At 36.6% G+C, this 23,469-nt stretch overlaps 2 protein-coding genes across 2 annotated transcripts; both read right to left on the reverse strand.

Moving 5' to 3' along the window:
* Positions 1-14,488: 14,488 nt before the first annotated feature.
* On the reverse strand, positions 14,489-15,517 carry LOC145692135 (uncharacterized). The gene has a single exon (XM_081767435.1). The coding sequence runs from the start codon at positions 15,515-15,517 to the stop codon at positions 14,489-14,491; it is 1,029 nt and encodes a 342-aa protein (XP_081623561.1).
* Positions 15,518-15,610: 93 nt separating this feature from the next.
* Positions 15,611-16,867, reverse strand: LOC145692136 (uncharacterized). The gene has a single exon (XM_081767436.1). It carries the CDS (start codon positions 16,865-16,867, stop codon positions 15,611-15,613), a length of 1,257 nt encoding a protein of 418 aa, XP_081623562.1.
* Between the last annotated feature and the right edge of the window lie 6,602 nt (positions 16,868-23,469).

A 23,469-nucleotide genomic window follows, 5' to 3' on the forward strand; every position in this document is an offset into this window, starting at 1 on the left:
TTACACTGGTCTACATCAATTTTGCTGACTGGAGGCTACTAGCTGTTCTTTAATAATTCGAGTGTACTAAATTCAAAACTGAAATGCGTTTTTCTCTATCACGTCAGGTATTTTCACAAAATGAAATTTTATCTAATATTTCATGTATGCTTTAGAACCATTAATCGTAACGTATTTCTACAGGATGTCACAAGATGGCAGCACATACACTGTTACGTTTAATTTTACGAATTATTACGTAAGAATTAAAGAATATATTAAAGTATAGGTAATTCAAAATCAAGTTGAATTAAAATTGAAGAGGATACTACGTATGTAAAGGGTTGAAATAAGGGAGCTCTTGCAGCTGAATTTTTATGCAGGGTGACGAATTACCCTGCACTCTTTGTTTATGGAAAACACGGCGAGTTAACTGATTGCGAAAGGTGTGCTAGAATTTTGTGGAAGTTTTGCAAACATTTACTGATCTGGTTATTTCTCGTATTGGTGCACTGTATTGGTGTAGTGATATCTACAGGATTACAACTACTATAGTGTAGACTACACACATTCTGATGAAGGTAGCAGCTGTACCGAGTTTAAATAACATGACATCTATTTGTAGAAAGTGTAAGAACGATCCGGATATATTTTGCTATATTTGTGGTTCTTTCACAGCCCCGAAACAATGAACAAATACAGGTATTTCGGAATTTATACGAAAAGTGTATCATGCATATTTTGGAATTAAATTGGGAGACCAAGATAAACCATGGGCACCAAATAAAGTATGCAGGACCTGTGTAGAAAATCTCGGACAATGGAGCAAGAGTCGAAGAACAAGCCTTAGTTTTGGAATCCCAATGCTGTGGCAAGAGCATCAAAATCATGACTGCTATTTTTATATGGTAAATTATCTGGTATGAGCAGGAAATCTAAACATAGACTACTATTCAGCATCCTGATATTTACTCTGCTATAAGACCTATTCCTCACAGTAATGAAATTCCTATCCCCTACATGCAGCACGTTTGCAAGTTCCAGTGATGATGACGATTGCTCTGTCAACACAAATACAGAACGAAGTGACGAGGATTTTGTGGTGTCTGATGAATGCAATTCATGCAAACCCTTCACTCAATCAGAATTAAATGATTTAATTCTCGACCTTGCTCTACCAAAAGCATCAGCAGAATTGCTGGGTTCAAGACTGAAAGAAAGGAATATGTTGCACCAGGAACACCTATCGTATATTGGGACAGAGAGAAGCATCCATTACAATATTTTCAAAAAGGTGAAGAACTTGTGTATTGTTCAGACGTAAAAAGACTAATTGAAGCTATGGGATGTGATTATGATGCAAATGAATGGAGGCTCTTTATTTACTTTTTGAAGAGGAGTTTAAAGTGTGTATTGATGCATAATGGCAATAAGTTGGCATCCATTCTTGTTGATCACACCATACATTTGAAGGAAAGCTACCAAACATTGAAAATGCTCCTTGAGAAGATAAATTCTGAGAATGATAGATGGCTTGTGTGTGGGGACCTCAAGGTAATTTCAATATTACTGGGCCAACAAGCAGGGTTTACGAAATATCCTTGCTTTATTTGTTTATGGGACAGCCGTGCAAGGAATGAACACTGGGTACGAAGATTGTGGCCTGCCAGTGTAGATTTTGAAGTGGGAGAGAAAAACATCCAGAACGACCCTAAGAAAGTGTTACTCCCTCCACTACACATAAAGCTGGGATTAATGAAACCGTATGTAAAAGCTTTGAATCAGGATAGTGCTTGATTCAAATACATTTACTCGAAATTTCCTACAGTGACACAGGAGAAAGTGAAAGCTGGTATTTTTGACGAGTTCTTACAAACCATGAACTCCACAAAAAGAGATGCATGGGATGCTTTGTGTGCCGTTGTTTTAAACTTAATAGGGACTTTAAAGCGGGCGTCTACGAGGAACTTGTTGAAAATTTGTTGGCCACATTTCAGAAGTTAGGAGTAAATGAGTGTGAAGCTTAACTTCCTACACAGCCATCTAGACTATTTTCCTTCCAATTTTGGTGCCCTTAGTGAAGAACAGGGTGAACGATTTCACCAGGATATCAAAACCATGGGGAACCGGTACAGGGAAAGTAGAACGAAAACATGATGGCGAACTATCGCTGGTGCTTGCAGCGTGACGTTCCGGAGGCCACTCACTCCAGAAAATCAAAGAAACGAAGATTTTTGCCTAAGTAGGTAAGCACGTTGTGTTATTTTGTTGTGTGCATTTATCAGCTTGAGGTCGTAAATGAAATTTAAAAATGTATTGGATTTGCTTAACTTTCTATCAAGTCTAAATTCATTATGACAAATAGGTTCGTAAAACTACTCCATGCTTAATATTCTGGAACCATAAACATCATATTGCTCATCAAATTGTATAGGTCCTATATATATATATATATATATATATATATATATATATATATATATATAGTATAATATGTATAGGTGGGTGTCAGTAACTTTAGCGTAACTTGTTCCGTATTTATATTAATATTAAGGCAATAGTACAATATTTAATGTAAGTTTCTTACTAAGATATATGGAACAAATAAGAAATTCTGTCAGTGTAAGTATGATCAGATTGTGTAAAATTCTGACGTGATAGGCAAAAACTAATAACACCACTGGAATCAGCGACCTTGATTTATTAAAAAACAAGTCAAATAACTCAGTCAGCAGAAAAAAAGTTTTCATATGTAGATCAGTGTAATAGAATGAATGTGTGAACGTATCATTTTAACTTTGTATTTCATAGTATGATATGTTAATGATTTAGAAACAATTTTTATCATACTAAACATTTTATTTTAAATAACTTTGCAATTTATTACAATTACTATATTATATACGCAACTAAGATTCATGGTTGGGTTCTTAGGGATTTAAGAATTAGATTTCTTGGCTTTCGGTACCTACGGCCAAGTTAGCCCATAAAGTATGAGAGATGACGTCCCTCGGCGATCACAGTATCCAAGAAAAGGGAAGGAGAAAAGGTTTTGGGAACGAAGGAAGCGGCCTGGGACTTATATGCTAGGTACCGTCCCGGCATTTGCCTGGAGCGAATGACTAAGACATCACTCAGGATGGGTAGCTTGAAAGCATTTTTACATTTTTATCGAGCGAGTGTTCTCATCGGGGACCGTTTACTTCATTGGTCCTTATCATTTTCATAATAGTAGTGTAGAAGAAGACAAATTGATAGAATATAACAATCATAAAAGGTAATTCAATAATGTTTGTATCAATTTCTGCAAGATACATTTATTGTGTTATATCGTTTGTGTTCTTCAGAAATCACGTGGTTTTTAACTTTCAATAATTCGTTTCTGTAAACTTGGAACAAGAATGCTTTAGTGGCAGTTTAGTTGTTAAAAGGAAAAAAGCTTATTAAGTGGGTATTGGGCGTAATTTCTATAACAATACATTGTTATCAGGAAAACAAAAAACAATATCTCATTTGTGTATTTAAAGTATTAAAATAGATATAAGTGAACCTGAGAGCCACTTTAACTGAACATTGCTAAACCTTAACGTCAAGAAACTTTATCGAGACACAATGAAAAGGCTTATAAATAAGTGGTCTACAATACTGAGAAGTCGGACATTAATCTGAATTGAATAATACTAATCCTCTTTCAAGTTATCTTCGCTCACTTACAATTCTCATACATGCGGACAACCAATTAAGAAGGATTTATAAACGGGTAATTACCTGTGTATTTTCATATAGAGACCGCAAATTGCTCTTTATCGATTTCACTAATCTCTTTCCACGAATCTTCTGCAGGTTGGTTTCAAAACAATAGCGTTGTTGTTGGGAGTTTAAGCTTGAAAAGACTTGAAATCATTCATTCAACAGTAGCGTAAGCATTGTCCTAAATTGGTCTGACATAGCTCTTGAAAGTCTGCTTACACAGAATCAAAACGAAAGTTTTTCGTATGTAAGGAAAATCACGATTTTCTATGCATATTGCACTTATTTATTATATATCGAACTAATTTATATGTAGGTTACCAATGTCACATTTCAAATGAGATCAACTCTCAATCAGAGTTCAATTCTCATGGACAGATATTTGACTGAAGTTTCTTTAGTGTTTCATCTCTGTCAGAAGAAACAAATTCTGAAATATGATTGCATAAATGAAAAACATGTTCCATTTATGTTTTTTAGTTGTTTCCAGTAAGAAATGGATTCACACCATAATGAAAATTTGTTAATAAATACATTAATGAATCAAAAAATCAAATGACCTATCCGGTTTGCGATAAGCACCAGACTGTGTCACGTGATCAGACCAAAAGTCAACGTTGCGTGCTAAATCGAGTCTGGGTATTCCAAATCAAGATATAAGCATGTAACCTCCGCGTGGATCGCCCTTGGTAGTTTGAAGGAGATGCATATACTTTTATCATTATTATTTATTTTACTCAAAGAACTTGACTTCTAACAATGTTCTATCCGTATTTATCCTACGTGCTATACATAATTTCTAAGTTCTTCACTATGTGTTTGCAATAAGCTTTCTATTAGCCATCTCCTTATTACAGTTTTTGGTACAGGAAATATGTGGACGACTTCATTTTCTTCAGTGATTTTACAATTGAGTTTGCCATGTTTCGTGAGTTTTTTGACTATGTTTAATCCATTTTAGGACAATTTCTCTTCTGAATGTAGAATCTGCATAGTCTGTTCTATATTTAGTCTAATTTTCAGCCATCTTCCTCTTTTGATTTTTTTAGATAACTGGAGGAAGTACTTGTTTTGCATGGATTTTTCCATTGATATTAATGGCAATGTTGTGTAATTGTTGACTATGTTCTATCCATTTTAGGATAATTTGCTTTTCGAATATACACTCTACTAGTCTCTTCTTCATTGGAGCTGAATTTCAGCTATCTCATTGTTTTGAGATAAGTGGAGCAATTATCTGTTTTTCATTGATTTTCCATTGATATTAATGTTTCGTGCTGTTTTTGAGTATGTCCCATCCATTTTAGAACAATTTGCTTTTCGACTATAGAATCTACATAGTCTCTTCTATATTTAAACTGAATTTCAGCCATCTCCTCCAAAGTCTGTTTACAACACTGAAACTGGATAGGTCCATTATGTTGCTTCTTGCTTTAAGATTTGTTATATCTCGTCAATAAGAAAACTTTGGTACTATATATTTTTGAACAATATAATAATAATAATAATAATAATAATAATAATAATAATAATAATAATAATAATAATAGGCGATAATAATAGCCATTAATAATAGTAATAAATGAAATAAGCGCAGATGAACTCGAAATGTTCTTGGTTTGTAACTGGAAACCCACACGTTCGAATCTCTCAGCAGGCAACCTGATTGGGTCTTTCCAGAGAGCATGTGTATGTTTATAACTTATTTTCATAATAATGTCTTTATACCAGTATTTGTAAAACTTGACCTACTATTTTCATAAACCAAAATTGAATAATCGTATTCTTAATGGTTTCATTGCGTTAATAGAAGATGCTTTTGATCACTGTTTAGTAATTTTTGTGATAAAGGAAAATATACGAATTTGAAATAGTTTTTTAACAGTTGACCGTAAAATTCTGTCAGCAATTGTAAATAGTTTCGCAACACTGGAAGGTTGACAGTAAATCGTATAATTTATTTTCATTTACTGATTAACATTGCGGATGATAGTAGTAAGATAAATTGTATGGCAGAATACCTCACTCATATATATAAACTTATGGACTGTGAGCTGTCTCTTCATACTCCTTGCTCGGTTGCTACATAAATTGATGCACCAATGATGTTTGTTTTTTCTCCTAACCTCCCTTCTCCGCAATTACAGAAGAAAGACGACTTCTAGCTCTTTACTAGTGGGTAACGTTCCCATTATAGCCGACACGTTCCCACGTTGAATGGCTATGCTTATGCGTTGAATCAGGAAACTTTTTGCTCGATTATCTCCTGATTTAATTGATAGACGGTGGCCGATTTCTTTTATAAATTTCAGGCCTCCTCCTTCCCAAGAACCGCTAGACTCAATTGCTATTGCGACAAAGCAATAGTTATCGATTAGATTGCTATATTTATTCCTTTTTTCTTTCGCTCTTCGAGCAGCTACGAGTCCAGCTTGTACTGAGGCATATTGTAGGTTGGAGGGGGCATAGGTGTCTGAACATGTGAAGTCCCAAATCAATGCCTTTCCTTTCTTTCAAGGTACTAATGTCATACCATCGGGTCTTTTTCCGTCAGATCGGCTGCATCCAATCGGTTCCCTCACTGCTGGGATCCCTGCTGATATTAATGCTCTTAATATTATATCATTTACACTTGAATGACGTGGGTGTCTGCCTGCGCTGCTTTTGCACGACAAACCATGTAATCCTTTTTTATCTACAAAGGTGTTACAAATGGGGCAGTGGTGTGGTTCACGTATATCTGCTCCCAACCGTAGTGCAACTGATACTCGGAAGCTCTCATTGGATAGGTGTAGACCAGAGGTATATATATGGGGCCGCGATGGCTCTGGTGCATGGGGTCCTTGGTTTTATTCCAGCCTGCGCCAAGTGAACTTTGTGGTGGACAAACACCGTGTGCGTGGGTTTTCTCGGGGTTCTCACGTTTCATTCCACCACTTCATTCCTCATCATCACCGTCTCCTTTAGCCTAGCTGGCATAACAATGGGACGTAAAACTGAAAGATTTCATTTCATTTCATTGAGATATAGAGATGGTGATCAGAAAAATGGAAACACCTGTAGTTGGCAACATGTCAGATGTATGGGTTGGCAGTGGTGTCGTGGCGCCCGCAGCGCTGGACCGCTGGTGGTGGTGTGTTAGGTCGGTCTCCATACTACGTCAGGCGCAGTGGAAATTGCAGTGTCCAGTGGCTGCAGCAGACGGAGGTAGTGTAAAATGGGAGACCTCTCAAATTTTCAAAGAGGGCAAATTGTTAGTGCGCAGTTATGTAAAGTGAGTGTGACGGCAGTGGCTACTGTGATAGGTGTGTCGCGTGGGACAATGTCGAAGGTGATGACGGCCTACACAACACACGGGAAAACCACATAGGGGAATCGGAACAGTGGGCGGAAGAAAATCATGAGTGACAGGTCACGCCGGGTATTAAAGCGCATTGTCACGCAGAACTGTCGTGCCACTGTGGAGCAAGTGACGGAGGAACTCAATCAGCACCTCCCCCACTCTGTTTCGACAATCACAGTCCGCCCCGAATTACATGACATGAACTTATGGTGTCGTGTTGCATGGGCCAAACCGCTCATCAGGGACCATAACGTTTTCGCACGCCGCAAATGGTGCCGCAACCATGCAACTTGGACCGTTGAGGGCTGGAAACGTGTGATATGGTCGGGTGAGTCATCCTTCATCCTATTCCCAACCACGGGCCGTGTTTATGTGTGGAGAACGCCCAAAGAAGCTTATGATCTGCAGTGTCTCCGCCCAACTGTGAAACATAACGGCGGCTCGGTGATGCTGTGGGCCGCCTTATCATGGTTTTCATTGAGTCCTGTGGTCACACTTAGCGGATGAATCACTGCCAACGATTATGTCTCAATTTTAAGACACCGCTTGCATTCTATGGTCCGGATCTTGTTCCCGTACAATGACGCCATCTTCCAGGATGATAATGCACCCATTCACACAGCTGGCGTTGTTGCAGCGTGGTTTGAGGAACATCGGGATGAAGTTCAACACCTCCCCTGGCCCGCCCAATCCCCAGATCTCAACATAATTGAACATCTGTGCTCCGTCTTGGAAACACGACTCCGGCGATGATTTCCACCTCCATCCTCTCTCAGAGAACTGGCCGATACCCTTCACGAGGAATGGTGTAAAATTCCACTTGCTACCATTCACGACCTCTATGCCTCCATCCCACATCGCATCAAGGCTGTTCTGAAGGCGAAAGGTGGCCCGACACCATATTAATCTGGTAAGTTGCAATCTCGTTCAGGTGTTTCCATTTTTGTGATCACCATCTGTATGTAACGCTGTCGATCTCATGGCGTTTCTGTTTGAATCACCTTGTAACTCTCCTTTCACTTCGATAATTTCTCGTAAATGATAAACAAGCATCCTGAAAATTCGTAATTATATTTGCATTGAATAGGCAAATAGTACACAATCCAGACTGGTTAGATTGAGTTTTTTACAATTTACAAGGGTATTTTCCTTAAAAGAGAGATGCAACAAATTAATTATTTTATTCTACAAGAGTGGTTCATAAATCTTGCGACATCCTGGTACACAACATACCTGTATTTGTTACAGTACAATGAAAGCAAATTAACATGGAAAGTATAGACTCTCTTGTATGAGTATCCGCAGCAGCAGTATTACCAGTTCCTGCCAGTTCCTAATTCTCTCGCGAATACTTTCTCTTGTCCTAACAGGCAAACAAGTCAGTCAGTCCTGTTACCACCTCCTATTAGTTGGTAAAGCATCATAATTTCAGGAAGTAGGCCATAAACTGAAATAGGCAGTAAACCAAAGGAGTAAAGTTAAAAGCTATATGTTACGTGTAGCATCAATTTGATGCATCAAGTTCCTGATATATTTGTTGCGTTTTTTGAGCCGAGTGTCTTTTTGCGTTACCCTGTTGCAGCAAGACTAGCTTTTCGTTTACCAATGAGGGCTATTTTTGATGTAGTGAGAGTTACATGCGCTCTGACTGTTCGGAATAGAAGTCGGCATTAATGGAACGACTATTAAGAATCAACTTGACGCCCGAAATGGTCCCCTTTGAGGTTTACAAGTTAGCTCCTGCTCAACCATTATTCTTGCTTGCTCGGGTATCAAAAGTAATCCGTTTTTAGCCATATGTGAAAATCCATTTCAGGAAGAATACATCAAACGGAGTTTGCAGCAATTGTCAGCTCATATTCACTCACCTTTGGACCTAACGTGAGGTCAACTCATGTGGAATGATTTTCTCGAGTTCGTGAACGCGACACACTATAGTGGACTAAAACATGCCGAATTGGTTGCCTCAATGACAGGTGAATGGATTTTTCTCGATAGGTGTCTTATGACTTCAGAATATGTTATTCTGGGGCGGCTGGACCTTGGCTGATCTTCGACAGCTTTACAACCTATACGACATTTCTGAAACCAACGATTTGCACTGTTGTCCTTCACTATACTCACTTGCTTCACTCTTTTCTATTACAAAAGTTTCGGGTAGCTGCTGCAGCGTTATATCCGAGTTCGAACTTATACAGTAACAGTTCATATATGACCCCCTCTAAGCACTTATCATTACAGTATCAACACTGAGAAAAAATTACGGATAAAAAGTACGTAAATTCAAGTGATTTTTAGGACCTTTCGTAAGAATGACTTTCCAACATTACCGAGAATGTTAATTGTTCTTGTCCGTTCTACGTATATTTTCTCCTTACTTTTCCAGATAAAAATGATGACGTCAGAACTTATTAAAGATATGACGTCATAGTTAATAACAGGAATAATGGAGCGACACCATTACCGGTCATGTTAAAACTCAAGTGGAATGGAAAAATTACAAAACAGGAATGTTATATTTCCAGGTGTTGCTAGACATTTATCGAGGCAAACGTGGAAAAATCACATGAAGGAATGGTGGAAACTCCGTCCGTGACTGCATTTAAATCTGTATGCGGAGTCTTAAGCACTGTATAGTCCAGTTAAATCTGCATTCGCTACTGTGAAAATGCCATGACGAAAGGATACGAATACATGCTTTGACTGTATTGTTGTCCTTATGCATGGACTTTATTACCATAGTATAATGAAAAGCTTGCAATCAGTCAGGGACGAAAGTAATGAAATTAAGACTAAAACCCAATCCCGCAATGTCTTTTCCCATGTGTATAAAGACAATTTCTCCAAGCAGCGTAGTAAAGCTTGCAGTAATTACTGCACAAAAGTACTGATAGAATGTAAACTCCACTACATAGGACTGAAATATACTCCTTCAGAATGAATAATTGTACGTACGCATTTTGAAGAAATTATATTAGTTACTGATCATTTGGATAATTAGTACATCCACTATAGTTCATGTAACAGGAATTCCTGCAAATCATACGTATACTACGGACTTTATGCCATAAAAATTGGTGCTGGAAACATTGCATCTAGGAAATGTATACTTACAGTACGTACAAAATGCATGTTTTCAGGACAAAAAATCCAGGTTCTCCTGATGAAATAAAATTACATAACATGCAATAAGTAATTACTTCCGGAATTTGTGACATACCTTCATGTAAATATGTGCCTTCTGACCGTGGAAAAATAAATGATTTCATGGAAATATCTCTGTATTGTAATGTAGTCATGTACTTCCTACTATTCTTTATACGTATGTTACAACATTGCTTTCCATACTGAAGTTAATGTGTGCAGGATGCTTCAAAACCTTTAAGTCATTGAACTGCTTGGAAACCATCAATAGTGTCTTGAATATTGTGCAGGTTAATGACACTATTTAGTTCGGAGAGTAACCTTTTCTTCAAAGTAAATATGTTTAATTTTAAAAAAAGTAATTTTGAAAAACATTGTAAGAATCGATACATTCCTTACTGCAGTTAGAAAGAATATTTGTAAGTACACAAAATTCTGGCCTTTTGACTAGCAACCGGTGCTTTGTATTACATAATTAAGCATTGTATGTACCTAGTTCAAATTATACATACCATTTCAATGCAAATTATGACTTCAAGTAGAATCAACTTCGTCAGGTACACACAATGTTTAATAATGTTATTTAAAGTACTGGTAGCTAGTCAAAAGGCCAGGATTTGGTCTACTTACAAATATTCTTTCTAATTACCCAGTAGAAAAAAACTCGATTTTCATGAATGTTTCTCAAAACTCTTTACCAATTGAAGCACCGAGCCGAACAACGGTATATGTTACATTTTAGTGCTTTCAAGAAAACCTTCCCGTTCTTTCATGCAGGCACGTTTAATTGGCGCTATTTTGCTTCTATTACTCCGATAAATGTCGCTATCTGCTGATTTTTTTTTTCATTGTTCTCCTGAAATATTCTGCAAGTTTTTCTCGTACTTCTATAAATCTAAAATGTAACGAATGTCGTTGTTCGGCGTTGTGCTTCACACTGCTAATTCTTGACACTGCTAAAGTAAATATATTTTTTTAAAAGAAAAAAGTCAATTTCCAGCGTCAATATAACATACACAATAATTCGACATCATTGAGGCTTACTAAACAGTTTGATGATTTAAGTTTTGAACCATCCTGTACACATTAGGTTAAGTATGGAATGTAATATTGCAATGTACATATGAAGAATAGAAGGAAGTACGTGGATGTATTACAATATAGAGTTATTTCCATGAAGGAAATTGTTCACCATGGCAAAAGTGCACATATTTACATGAAACATAGTCACAAAATCTTGAAGTGGTTACAGTACATAATGTAAATTTATCTTATCAGTACCTGCTTTTCTGTACTAAAAAATGTACAGTCGTGTACAACAGGTGATAATGGGACGGTGCCGTGTTCGGGGAGTATGTCGGATGCACGTGTTTCCCATCCAAGGCGGAAAATCGTGTTCCGGGTCATCCTAGCCACATGGGGCTTAGCGTTGTTCTGTAACAGGAGAAAAACTTTGCGATTTAGAAGTGCTGGCTCCACAGTTTTCAGGTTTTCTTGAACACGCCTCAATTACTAACAGTACACAGTTACATTGATGCTCTGATCAGCTGGTAACAGTTCCAGATGCACGATGCCGCGAGCAGTTCACCAATCACACAGAAGAATCTTCTGGTGCAGTGCTGGAATCAGCTGTTTGGAACCAGTTCACAGGATGCTAACTAATGATGATAGGACCGTGGAGCTTCGTACAGGACGCACTTCTCATCACATGTAAACACCCTGTCCAAAAAATGGCTCATTCCTCAGACGAGACAGCACAGAAACACAGGTGTTTGCTCGCGTTGCCTTCTGGTCCGGAGTAAAATCATGTGGACCCGTCGACCCAACTTGTAGTACTTCCCAAGCTGATGGAGATGGTTTCTCCGCCAAGCTGCCGAATGATTTCTCCACTCATACTGAATTGTAGTCCCAGTTCCTCACATGTCTGGCCATTGTTCTCAATTGCTGCCTGAAGATCTTCATTTTGTACATGTGTTGGACTTCCGGCACGTGGTGCATCTTCGAGTGTTTCGTCACCGTCCTTAACTTGTTAAATCACTGCTGCACTCTCCGCGTAGTTATGACATCCTCACCAAAGGCCTGGCATATTTTCTGTCCCGCTGCAGCAGCGTTACAGCATACACGCCCTTATTACGCTCTGTAGAAGACCCATGTTCACTCTGTCCTTATGTAAGTTCACGGTGTAACTGAACTACCACACCGCTAGTATGTTGGATATACCACACCAATAACTGATCTTCGCTTTATCTCCATTGGCATTCAGCTCACGGTGTGAGAGCCAATGAACACAGACCTCCACAAAAAAGCGACAGAACTTTCTTGGTTACCTTTATAGTTAACTGCCTTTTCACCATATGTAAATAGGAGATATATACGTATGAATTTAAGAGAGCAATTTATATGTCACTTCAATGCTTTATTTGCAAAACACACACACACACATATATATATGTGCAGTAGACAAGTATAGCTTCCATTAACCATCAAACATATGTAACAATCTAAATTTATAAAATATCCAAAACTACACAACACTTCTGTTGCTAACCATGTCAAATGGATGTCTATTTAATCTGTACCTAAATACAAATAAACATTGAATAAGCTAGTGGTTTCCATATGTCTGTACGATGTAAATGGAAGAACACGTGTGCAGCATATAATTTACTGGTGTTTTTTAAATAAAATTTTTTGTGCTTATTTATTTCACATGTATTTTATCATGTCACATCTGCTTTTACAAAGAAAAATACTTTACCAAGAGTCCTTATACATATATATTTGGTGTTTACTCCTCTTCCCTTGGGACATCTTCTCATAGAACAACAGTACACTTGTATGGTCTTAAATTCTGCTTTAATATTACTGTACGTTTGTCTTAAACACCATTCTGAAACTACTACAATTTTCTCACATTTACACTGAAATGATAATAGTCACTAGATATATTTAATTTTGAATACAGTTGCTTTGTATTGAGGTTATATATTCTCTTGACGACAGTGCAAGACGTTGTGAAACAAAGCATTTTCATCATTGAGTTCCTCCTATTGCCCTTATTATGGGCTATCCAAGCACTTAGATGACCTTGTCGATGTTGGTTAACTTTAAACAGTTCAAGTCATCCACTTCTTGACACTGTTGCTGCATATCTACCTACTTGATACTAATTTCAGCCACAATAAATTGTGTTTCACTACAGCAGCAGCCATGCAGTATTTTTCTATTAGTTTTTAACCATTACTGCAGTTTTTTTTCTTTCTTTTTCTTTTTTTTTGTAAATAAATCACTGTATCAATGAACTTCCAAGAAGTCACAGGTTTAATATAAATTTTACTAAAACGTCGCATTTTTATTATTTACCTGTGTATGCAGTGCATATATCCCCCCTCACCTGAAAGCATTTTCAAAGAGGGCAATTGTCCATCGATCTTTACATTTTGACCTATTTCCAATACTAAAGTCCTGTGATCCTCTTTTTTTTCTTGGCTATAATATTCAGAGTATAGTTTAAGTAAAAGCATTGTAATGAGTTTTAACGATGTTTGTAATTAATTTAAACCACATAGTGAATATTAATTAAAAATGGCTACTTACCATGAATCCTCCCTTGGAAAACCTAAATATTTTTCATATGTTTCGGAACTCGCAGCTTGTTCGGAAGGAACCAGCTACGAGTTCCAAAACGTATGAAAAATATTTAGGCATTCCAAGGGAGGATTCATGGTAAGTAGCCAATCTTTTGTTAATTAAGAATCATCCTCTCTTGCGCTCATGTAATTATATAGTGAATATTTTAGGGAAGAAAGAAGATAACCGGATTGCAGTCTATAAATTGGTTAACATGTGAAGATCGATGGAACATTACCTGCTTCGAAAATGCTCTCAGATGAAGGGCGAAATATCAGCAAACTATACACAAGTAAATAATAAAAAAGCCACTTTTTAGTAGTTTCGAAATAGTAGTAAGTATATAAAGATATACAGTAAGAAACCTTGTAAGAAGGATGATAGAATACACTTAAAATTAATTAACATCGACAAGATCTTCTGTGTGAGTTGACAACCCATGGAAAGGACGATATGACTTCATTAAAATATTGATGCTTAATAATATGAATTACAGGTATGAAATATGATTACTTAGTAACACCATTACATAATTATTCATAAGTATATACTGTATACAGAATGATAACACTGATAATTTTGAGTTTCTTTTATGTTTACACAACAACCAGTTTACAAGATTCACCAATTTCAAACTGTTTTCTAATCAATTGGCCATCGAAGTGTAATGTATTTTACACCATCAGTCATCACTGTGTAAGTGTGTGGCAGTGGTGTTAACAGCTCATCATACTTTACAAACAGATGGTTATTTGTTACACAGACCTCGTAAGCAAAAACATGTTCATAGAAGGCAATCGTGTCCAAAGCTACACAGGAAAAAATTATATCATCATCATGAATTATAATGTCTTTTACTTGACCAAAAACAGGAAGTCCATTGGATTCATCAATGTCAAGTGCAATTGTAGAAGACAAAGAAAAGGTATGGCCCTTCACTTTAACCTTTGTAACAGACATAAGGTCTGCTTCAGGGTGTAATGCATACCTCTGCTTAACCTCTATTGCTGTATCACTGTTAAACCTCCTCTTTTTTCCATGAGAAATGTGATGTGTCAAATTGTTATTAAGAAGTAAGTCATTAACGAGTAATTGATTTCGTATTGCAATTGATTTGCAGACATTTACCCTGCTGTGTGAGACATTAGCCATGAACTTTGAAATTCTATGTCTTGCTTCAAATCTCATGGTCCATATTTGGTTCAGTGGTCCAAATTTTTTCATCATTGCAGGGTAGTGGGTGAGGAAATGAAACTTTGGTTTCAAATGACATTTTGTCAATGAACAGTACATTTCATTGAACTCTGCTATCAAAGTTTGTAGTTGAATCACAGTATCATCATAAACCCTGTTATTTAGAAGTCTTTCTGTAATTTTGCGTAATTGAATATACAACAGCCAAACATAATGGTTAGTGGGTACGTAATATCCCACCAATAGGCCAAAGTACCTCACCAAAATAAGCATTTCGTGAGCTGACGTCTTTATGTTTATGTTCCCCCCATCAATCTGAATAGAGTTTGTAGGTTTTGAATTGGAATCTGGACCATAATTAAAGTTAGCAAGGTTCATTTGCAAAGTCTCAATGGTAATTGCTTTACTTTCTTGTACCAAATAATTGACAATGAATGACATTACATAACGACAGCAACCTTCAAACCAATCATGCATTATGTCGACAGCAACATTGTTAAACAGGTCAAACCCTTCAAGGTTTAACCACACACATTTCTCCTTTATGCCAGTCTTAGATACATCATTTACCTACAACTGATCTTCATATGTCAGAACACTCCTGAGCAAAGTGGGAACCTCTGTGGTTAATTTTTGTAATTCGTTCGTATTTGCATTGCATATCCTGCAACAGTGATTACCAACAAAATTTGAAACAAAACCCAGAATACTGTTCAACCCTAAATTGTCACCAGTTATAGCAGGAACAATGAATTTTACAACACCTTTAAAACAGCTTGTTGATACCTGTACGCCAGTTTTTCTTAGGAAATTCAGTTCATCTATTACCTTTTGAAGCGTAACTGCATTTCCAAATTTTGTTCTGTCAGCTGAATGAAATAAAGATACAAGGAAAATATTCTTCAACTGTGACACATAGTAAGGGGGCAGAAGTGGAAGTGAAAGATATATAGCACCTAATTTATGAATTCCAGCATGTGACCCCAGTGCGTTCTCAATTTCAACATCATCAAAGAAAATAATAACAGGTACTACTAATGTATGTCTTGAGTATTCTTGTGAAGGCTGCATGTTCTTCCATACAGAACCATGAATTATGTTCAAAAGAGGACTGCCATTGTCTTCACAGTTATTCAAATATTGCAAGTAGTTCAATGTTTCACGTATAAATGAGTCCTTACTGAAAAGTTTTTGTAATAATACTCGCAATGGAATCATTTGCATAGTACAAGGAACAGATTCTATGTTGCTACCACAAGCCGTGTGTCTTCTTTCCATGCGTTCCCCAATTAAAACTTCCTGTGGACTAATGTATGTGCCTAATACCTCAAAATATTGTAAACGCTTGTAATCTGTTTCAAACCCGTTTAGAGGTTCTATTGAGAGAACTTCTTCAAGAGCTAATTGAAACTTACCAGGCAACTCTTCTACACCTGCGTGCTCTAAAACCATTGCTTGTAAAGATCTCTTCACATTGTGACTAAATAAGGATTTCATTCCATCAACCACAACTTGTACATGTGAACGGCTAAAAGTTGAATGTGCATACAGTTTAGAAATGAATTTACTCATATGATCCTCCACTACATTTTGTACTGTATCGTTTGTGACAACTTGACTACTTTTCTCTACAACAGGCTGTGACAAATTACCACGTGACTGCAATACAGTTACATCACTGTCTGCTAACAATACACTACTACTCCTATTACTACATTGCTTTTTATTTTTATGTACATTGGATATGTGTCTTTGCAGTGATCTATTATATGAAAAATACCTGTAACAACCCTCATGTATACAAGGAAACATGGTACCTCTTGCCATATTTTTGCACACATTTCTTGTATGATATTGAATATCAGATGGACGATTGAAATTCTTTTTACATGCAAAACAGGTTAACATTATGTATCTTTATTGTGGTTCACTTATGCCTAAATCAGACATGAGACACCGAACACGTTGAGTCATTCTATCATGAACTGTTTTAATACCATAAAATCCCCTTTGCATTAACAACCAGACACTTTCTGACTCCTCAGGATACCTAGCACTAGTAGCATGAAAGATTTTGAAACATGTGTCAACAGCGCTTTGTAATGAATTGAATTTGTACAAAGTGTTCTCGACGACGACATAGGAGCATGTAACTGACGTTATGTCCTCACCCACAAGAACAACCAAAGGCTGAAATGTAGCCCCCAGTTTTTGTAGTTTTTCTTTCCTCTGTTGAATTGTGTTCTGCAGGTGACTGTCAGATGTAATGTGTGTGATGAATCCATCACGTATTTCCAATTTTGATGGGCGCCATGTTGTCCTCTTACAGTTCCTCTTGATGGGTACCACAGATAGCAACAGTGGCAGACAAATCAGAGCAACATTTGTCTTCACGTCAGGTGAAATGTCCTTATCTGAAATCAGTAAATGGTGAATTACATGACAGGTCTCCATATAAGTGAGGTCATTTTTATGTACTATCTGTGGCACATAAATGAAAACTTAATTCACTGTTATACGAAAGCAATTAAATAAGATGGAGAGGATGCTGACTCGGTAGTAACTTCAGTTTTACACACTTTACAAGCTGTAGATGTTTTAAAACTTTTTTCAACAGTGCCAATGATATGTCTATGTAATCAGATTTGTGGACTAAGTTCTCTTCCATTCAAGACTTCCTACAAGAAGTTGCAGTGCGTAAACAAAAATAAAGGCCAATTACGCACTACTTTTAAAACCAAAAACATGTCAATATCATTATGTGGCACTTCCCGGTGTGAGGGACGCTTACTATCTACCGATTAAGCTCAATACTTTTGTTTTCTCTCAAACGTCTATATAATAGTTTATACTCTATGTCTTGCAATACTGTAAACTTTGAACTTAAAATGCGATTTTCAGCAAATTCATAATTTTCAATTTAGCTGAAACTTCGTAGAAACACGTTTCATGATGTGTACAATTAAAATCAAGCAAAAGAAAATGTTTGATTTTGCTGTCCATAAATAAAATCCGCTTAATAGAGTATCAGAGGAACTGTTCCAAAATTGCCTAATTTTCCCGTTTGCGTTGCGCACATATTTTTTGACATATTTTTTTGTATATCGCTCAAAAGAGGGGGCGCGCTCCGTTAGGTTTTATGCAAATGAGATTACACATTGAACTCGACAAGCACCATGAATTTCATCGCACTCGAGTGTGCGGAACAGAGAAACAAATCGGGTCAAATTCAAGGGACGTACCATTTCCAATGCTCAGACTGGCTTGATATGAGGCAAACCTCTCGCAAGAGAATGCCGTAGCCATGTGTCGTATTTCCGCTGAATGGTCTTCTTATAGATGAAATAAGTGGAAGCGAATGCTAGTTAGGATTTCGCCCATTCTACACCATATCTTAAAAAAAAAACATTGTTCGAAGAAACAAAATGATCATTGCACTAGAGTAACACGTGCTATTGAAAGGTACAAAATGATTTATTCATTACCGGAGCTGTAGTACAAGGTTTTCCTTACTCCCAGTACCGCTCAGGCAGTTGAGGTGATTATTATGTACGACGTAATGTATTATACAAAAGTACTTGTACATAAGTATGCAAAAGGGTTTAATTGCCGATTTCCTCATCCTCTGACGAATGGTTCATCGATATCGCTCAAGAGCCTAGATTCGTCTTCTTGTGAATAAAATAGTCTTCTTGTGGATGTCTTCGGACGTGCTACATTTCTTTGCCCATTCCTAAGTACCAAATAATGAGCATGACATGGACACAACATCCAACTCTCCATGTTTCATTTGCACATTGACAAAACTATCCTATAATGCAATCGTCCCCACCCGACCAAGATCGCATAAAACGAAAATGCAGTACTTTAACCGATTACTGCGCCTTGAGTGGATATGCGCACGAACAACGTAAGGTGTTTGATTCATATAAAGCCACTCTGAGCATATGACTTTGACCCGATTTGTTTCTCTGTTCCGCAGGCTCGAGTGTGATGAAACTCATAGTGCTTGTAGAGTTCAACGTGTAGTCTCACTTCCATCAACCTTCAACGGAGCACGCCCCTTCTTTTGGGCAATATACAAAATATATGTCAAAAATATGCACGTCTTATGGGCATTTTCATTGTATTGTTGACCCATTTTTGGTCATGTTTCACTGAGCTATGCAAACCAGTGTTTATATGTGAAGGTCTTTGACCACGACCTCTTCCCACACCAAAGTGTATGGGTGCACCGAAAACGGGAAAATTGGGCACTTTTGAAACTGCTCCTTTCCCTCTGGTCCCCTCCAATGATGTTTTAAATGGGTTTGACTAGGGTGACCAGATTCTGACAAGTGAAAATTAGGACAGAAGCATAATAATAAATGATAGCCTGTGCATCGGCAATACGTATCTCTTTGTTTCATTTCACGTTAACCTCAAGGCAATCATTCATTTTTAAGAAATCAACACATCTCCAAATACTTTCATGTCGAAATACAAGATTGTTTAAAGAATTTCAAACAATTTAATGGAGTATCAACAAAAACAATAAAAAAAGGTCACGATTGAACTATAAAGAATTTTCTCTCTGCCTATTCACAACAATGTATTTAGACAAGTAATACTACTGAAAGAAGCGCAAATACTTCACACTGCAAGTCGCAAATAGATGAATCAAATTTATTTGTACTATAATCAAATAATATCATTTGCATTATAATTAATTAGACACATAATTAATACATGCGCTTGTAGTTTATTTTTATGAACGTATAGTGAAACTTCGTTTAGGGCTAAAAATTTACTTTTTAAAATTGATTTTCAGAGCCTGGGATTATTTTAAGAAATGACAGAAAAAGACTGGCACGAGGAAACTCCAGTTAAATTGATTGGCGTCACTGCTGTGACTTGAAATAAGTGACCAATCCTGCCTTACCGACATCTCAACAAGACTTTCTCAGTAAAACCAACTGCATTACAAAACAATGGTTTGTCGATTGTTTTATTTTCCTAACAATAATTTTTTGAGCAGTGTTGAAAAAAAAAGTTTATCATTCAGAAAAAAAGTGCCTGTGATTCGATATGTTGTGAATAAAGAATGAAACATTAAAGTATTGCAAATAAATTTAATCAGGACTTTTAAAAAAAGGACAAATCTCAATTTTCTAGATGTCTTTGGAACACACAGGAAAGCTATTTGAAAAATAATACTGTACTGCGAAAATCAGTACGCCTGATCACCCTAGGTTTGACTGTATTACAAAAATAAATAGTGCTTGAAGCACTGTACTTACCATGAATAGCACAGATGTACGGTGCTGAAAGAGAATGTATTTCTTTCAAATTTCTTTTCAACTCCAACAAATGCAGAATTTTGTCTTAAAGTAGAACAATTCTGTTAAACAAATTGTCTTCAGTACCAGGGTAAAGGAAGGAGTAGTCCTCCAACAGCTGCAAAAAGAGCAACATTATTAGTAGTGAGGTATCACGATGAAATCTTAAATATGAAACAAGTGTAAAATTTCTCAGTAATGTTCCTACAGGAATGAAACATCAAGTTTTCCTATTCATTTTTCATAATAGTAATTAACGCATTAAAAGATAAGCAACCGATGTGTCAAACATAACAGGAAACGGGCAAACTTTTTTTCTTAAAAAAATTAACCATTTCTGTACATTAAAATTACCTGCTTAAGTTTCTATTTTTCTTCAATATGTTGGTAATATACTGGAACCCTTTTCTGGAAGATTGCTACGATCAACATTCAAGTTGTGCAAAGCTCATGTAGGCCATTCTAAGTTCACAGTGACTAAAACCAATCAAGTTCACATCCACTAAAAACATATGAACCTTTTGTCATGGTTCTTAAGGAAAATAAATAAATAAAATAAAAAATAAAAGACAAAATTTCACAGCACCAGCAAGCAAGTGCAAGGAGACTTCAATTTTAATCTACAGACATAGTTAATTATTTCTATGTGTCTTTTTTTTAATTTCTCACTTTCAAGTGGTTCAAGTTACCAAATTGGAAAGAGAATGAAGAAAATCAATTACAAAACTCGCATTTTTTACACAATGTTACAATTCAGCAATTTTACATATTCACAAACAACCAAATATAATAGGATAAAAGTAATGGTCAAGGAAAGTAAAATCTACGTATCAAATCAAGACCACATCGTACCTTTCTCTAGCAGAATACATGATATAAAACTGTAGTATGGAAGGGAGAGAAATAGAATATAAAATACAATTAACATAATGTATATAGCTATTAACAGTCAAAATTTTGATGCAAAAACTTTAACTAAATCTAGCTCTCACAGCTTAAAACTGTGCCTGAGCGCAATTATGGGTGGAGCTGTTTCCTTGTGATAGTGATCTGTACACATGTAAATCTTACATGTTTTCCCCCACCTCATTATTCGACCTATATGTTTTAATGAGGACAGCGTTGTATTGAAATGAACACGTGTTTTGTGAAAAATGAGACACCTCACTCAGTTGTTAAATACTTTGCAATAGTACAGTAACAGTGCACTTACCAATGTATAACCTTGTGGTGTTTTCAAAACAGGGTACAAGCCAAGGTAAGCACCAACCGTCCCAGGCTGTTCCAGGGCTTTCAATCTAGCTCCTACTGTTGCTCTCCAATTATCGCACACAACATGCCAGGGATCTAGTGACGTTCTGAGCCACTGTAACTTCTCATCTATTACTGGGTCTGGAATGGGTTCTTCAACAATGTCTGTGTCGTCACCTAGTGAAGATGTAGGTGATGCAGAAGAGGACCTTCTACTTGGAATATCTCCTCTCTTTCTTAGAACTCTTCTTCTTGAAATGTAGGCCTCATACAACTTCCCAGAAGCATTGCGTTTTGTTTGGTAGTTCGTGGCTCCAATGTAAGCTGCGTAATACACAGATGGTGATTCTTTCCCAAAAATGGTTGCTATTTCATGTGCCCAGCGTGTAAATTCACCTCGTGTTATTAGCCGTGTCGGATTTTCTTCTAACTCATGCTTTACTATAAGTCGTGCTAAATTATACCTTGAAGCATTATCTAGTAAACCATTGTTCTTTTCTCCTTTAGCAAGAACGGCTTTTCCATCCAATGTGCATTGCAATATAGTAAGCACCTGCAAGCAACGAAAGCATTATGAACAAGGATATCCATGAAGTCCCTAATGAAAGAAAACGAAAACAAATATATTTCATGGCTTGCATCTCCATTTGAAAACCTAATCACAGCAAGATTTGAGAAAGTATACACTGACCTCACATTTTCTGATTCATAAGCGTATTATTTTTATCTTTTTATTTCACTGTAGTTTGCATTTTCCTCTTACATTGTAAAGTGAACCTTCAAAACTTTTAATGAAATATAAATGTAGTGCAAATGTAGAGCATGAAAATGAATTATCAGTAAAAACAAGGTATAATTTCCCTTAAGGTTTCTTACACGAGTCCTCCAACTGGAAGTGTTACCTAAAATTACCTGAACTGAAGAGAATGTACATAGGGAAAACATGAGCATGAATATCTGATTATAATATCAGAGTGACTAATCACAAACGCAAAATCACAATCAGGGTCTTTTGGGGAGAGTTTGTCAACAGGAAAAAGTCCCTGTATGTTCCATTATCCCACATTAATAGTACAATACAAGAAGGGATTCGACAAAACATTTCTTAAATAGCAGCAAGGGAGTGTATCTGAAAATAAAAAAAAGATATGTACTTTTACCCCGATTCTTTACCAAATGTTTATTTCATTTATAGTAAACGAGGTTTCACAGAAAATTACTGTAGATTCTTTATGTTTAGATTAAATTATCATAAACGAAAACAAAATTCTGTAGTAAATTGGTCCCAAATTGTTGAAGTAAAAAGACCATTTCGTATAGCTGTTACATATAGAACTCTCAACCCTCATATATACATCTGGAATTTCTAAGTAGTTCGCTTGTTCAGTCAACAACCCAGATTTTCAGCCACGCATGCTTCATCGACAGGTGGATCGACGCTGGTGGATTTCACTACACAGATTTTCATTTCAGTGTTACAGCAACTACGTTTTCTACTTTTCTCTCATGTTCACAATCTCAACCAAGTAGCTATAACAATATGTTTCGTATTTTATCTAGGTGCTCAACGTATTTGTAAACGTGAGAAAAAACTATACTGTAGTTCGTGTAAACCTTATGAAATCCACCTGTTGTAGTATTTCATGGATTCAGCTGACGACGAAGCACGCTTGGCTTTGAAACCTGGCTAGTGGCATGAAGTAACAGTGTAACTACTTGCAAATTCCAGCTGTATACAGAATGGGATAAGGATAAAATGTCTGGTTATCGAAATGAGTGCAATTTTAAAAATTTGCTTAAGAAACTGTAATACCCTTTCCTTTATGATCTCCATGGTAAAAATGAATGTGAAATCCTTCT

The sequence above is a fragment of the Thermobia domestica genome, chromosome 8 (genome assembly GCF_964235325.1).
Source record: "Thermobia domestica chromosome 8, izTheDome1.hap1.1, whole genome shotgun sequence".
In the NCBI taxonomy this organism is placed as follows: Eukaryota; Metazoa; Arthropoda; class Insecta; order Zygentoma; family Lepismatidae; genus Thermobia; species Thermobia domestica.

What these genes read in the sequence shown, in the direction of transcription:
- LOC145692136 (XM_081767436.1), bottom strand. Translation starts at nt 16,867, where the DNA reads ATGGCAAGAGGTACCATGTTTCCTTGTATACATGAGGGTTGTTACAGG.
- LOC145692135 (XM_081767435.1), bottom strand. Translation starts at nt 15,517, where the DNA reads ATGCATGATTGGTTTGAAGGTTGCTGTCGTTATGTAATGTCATTCATT.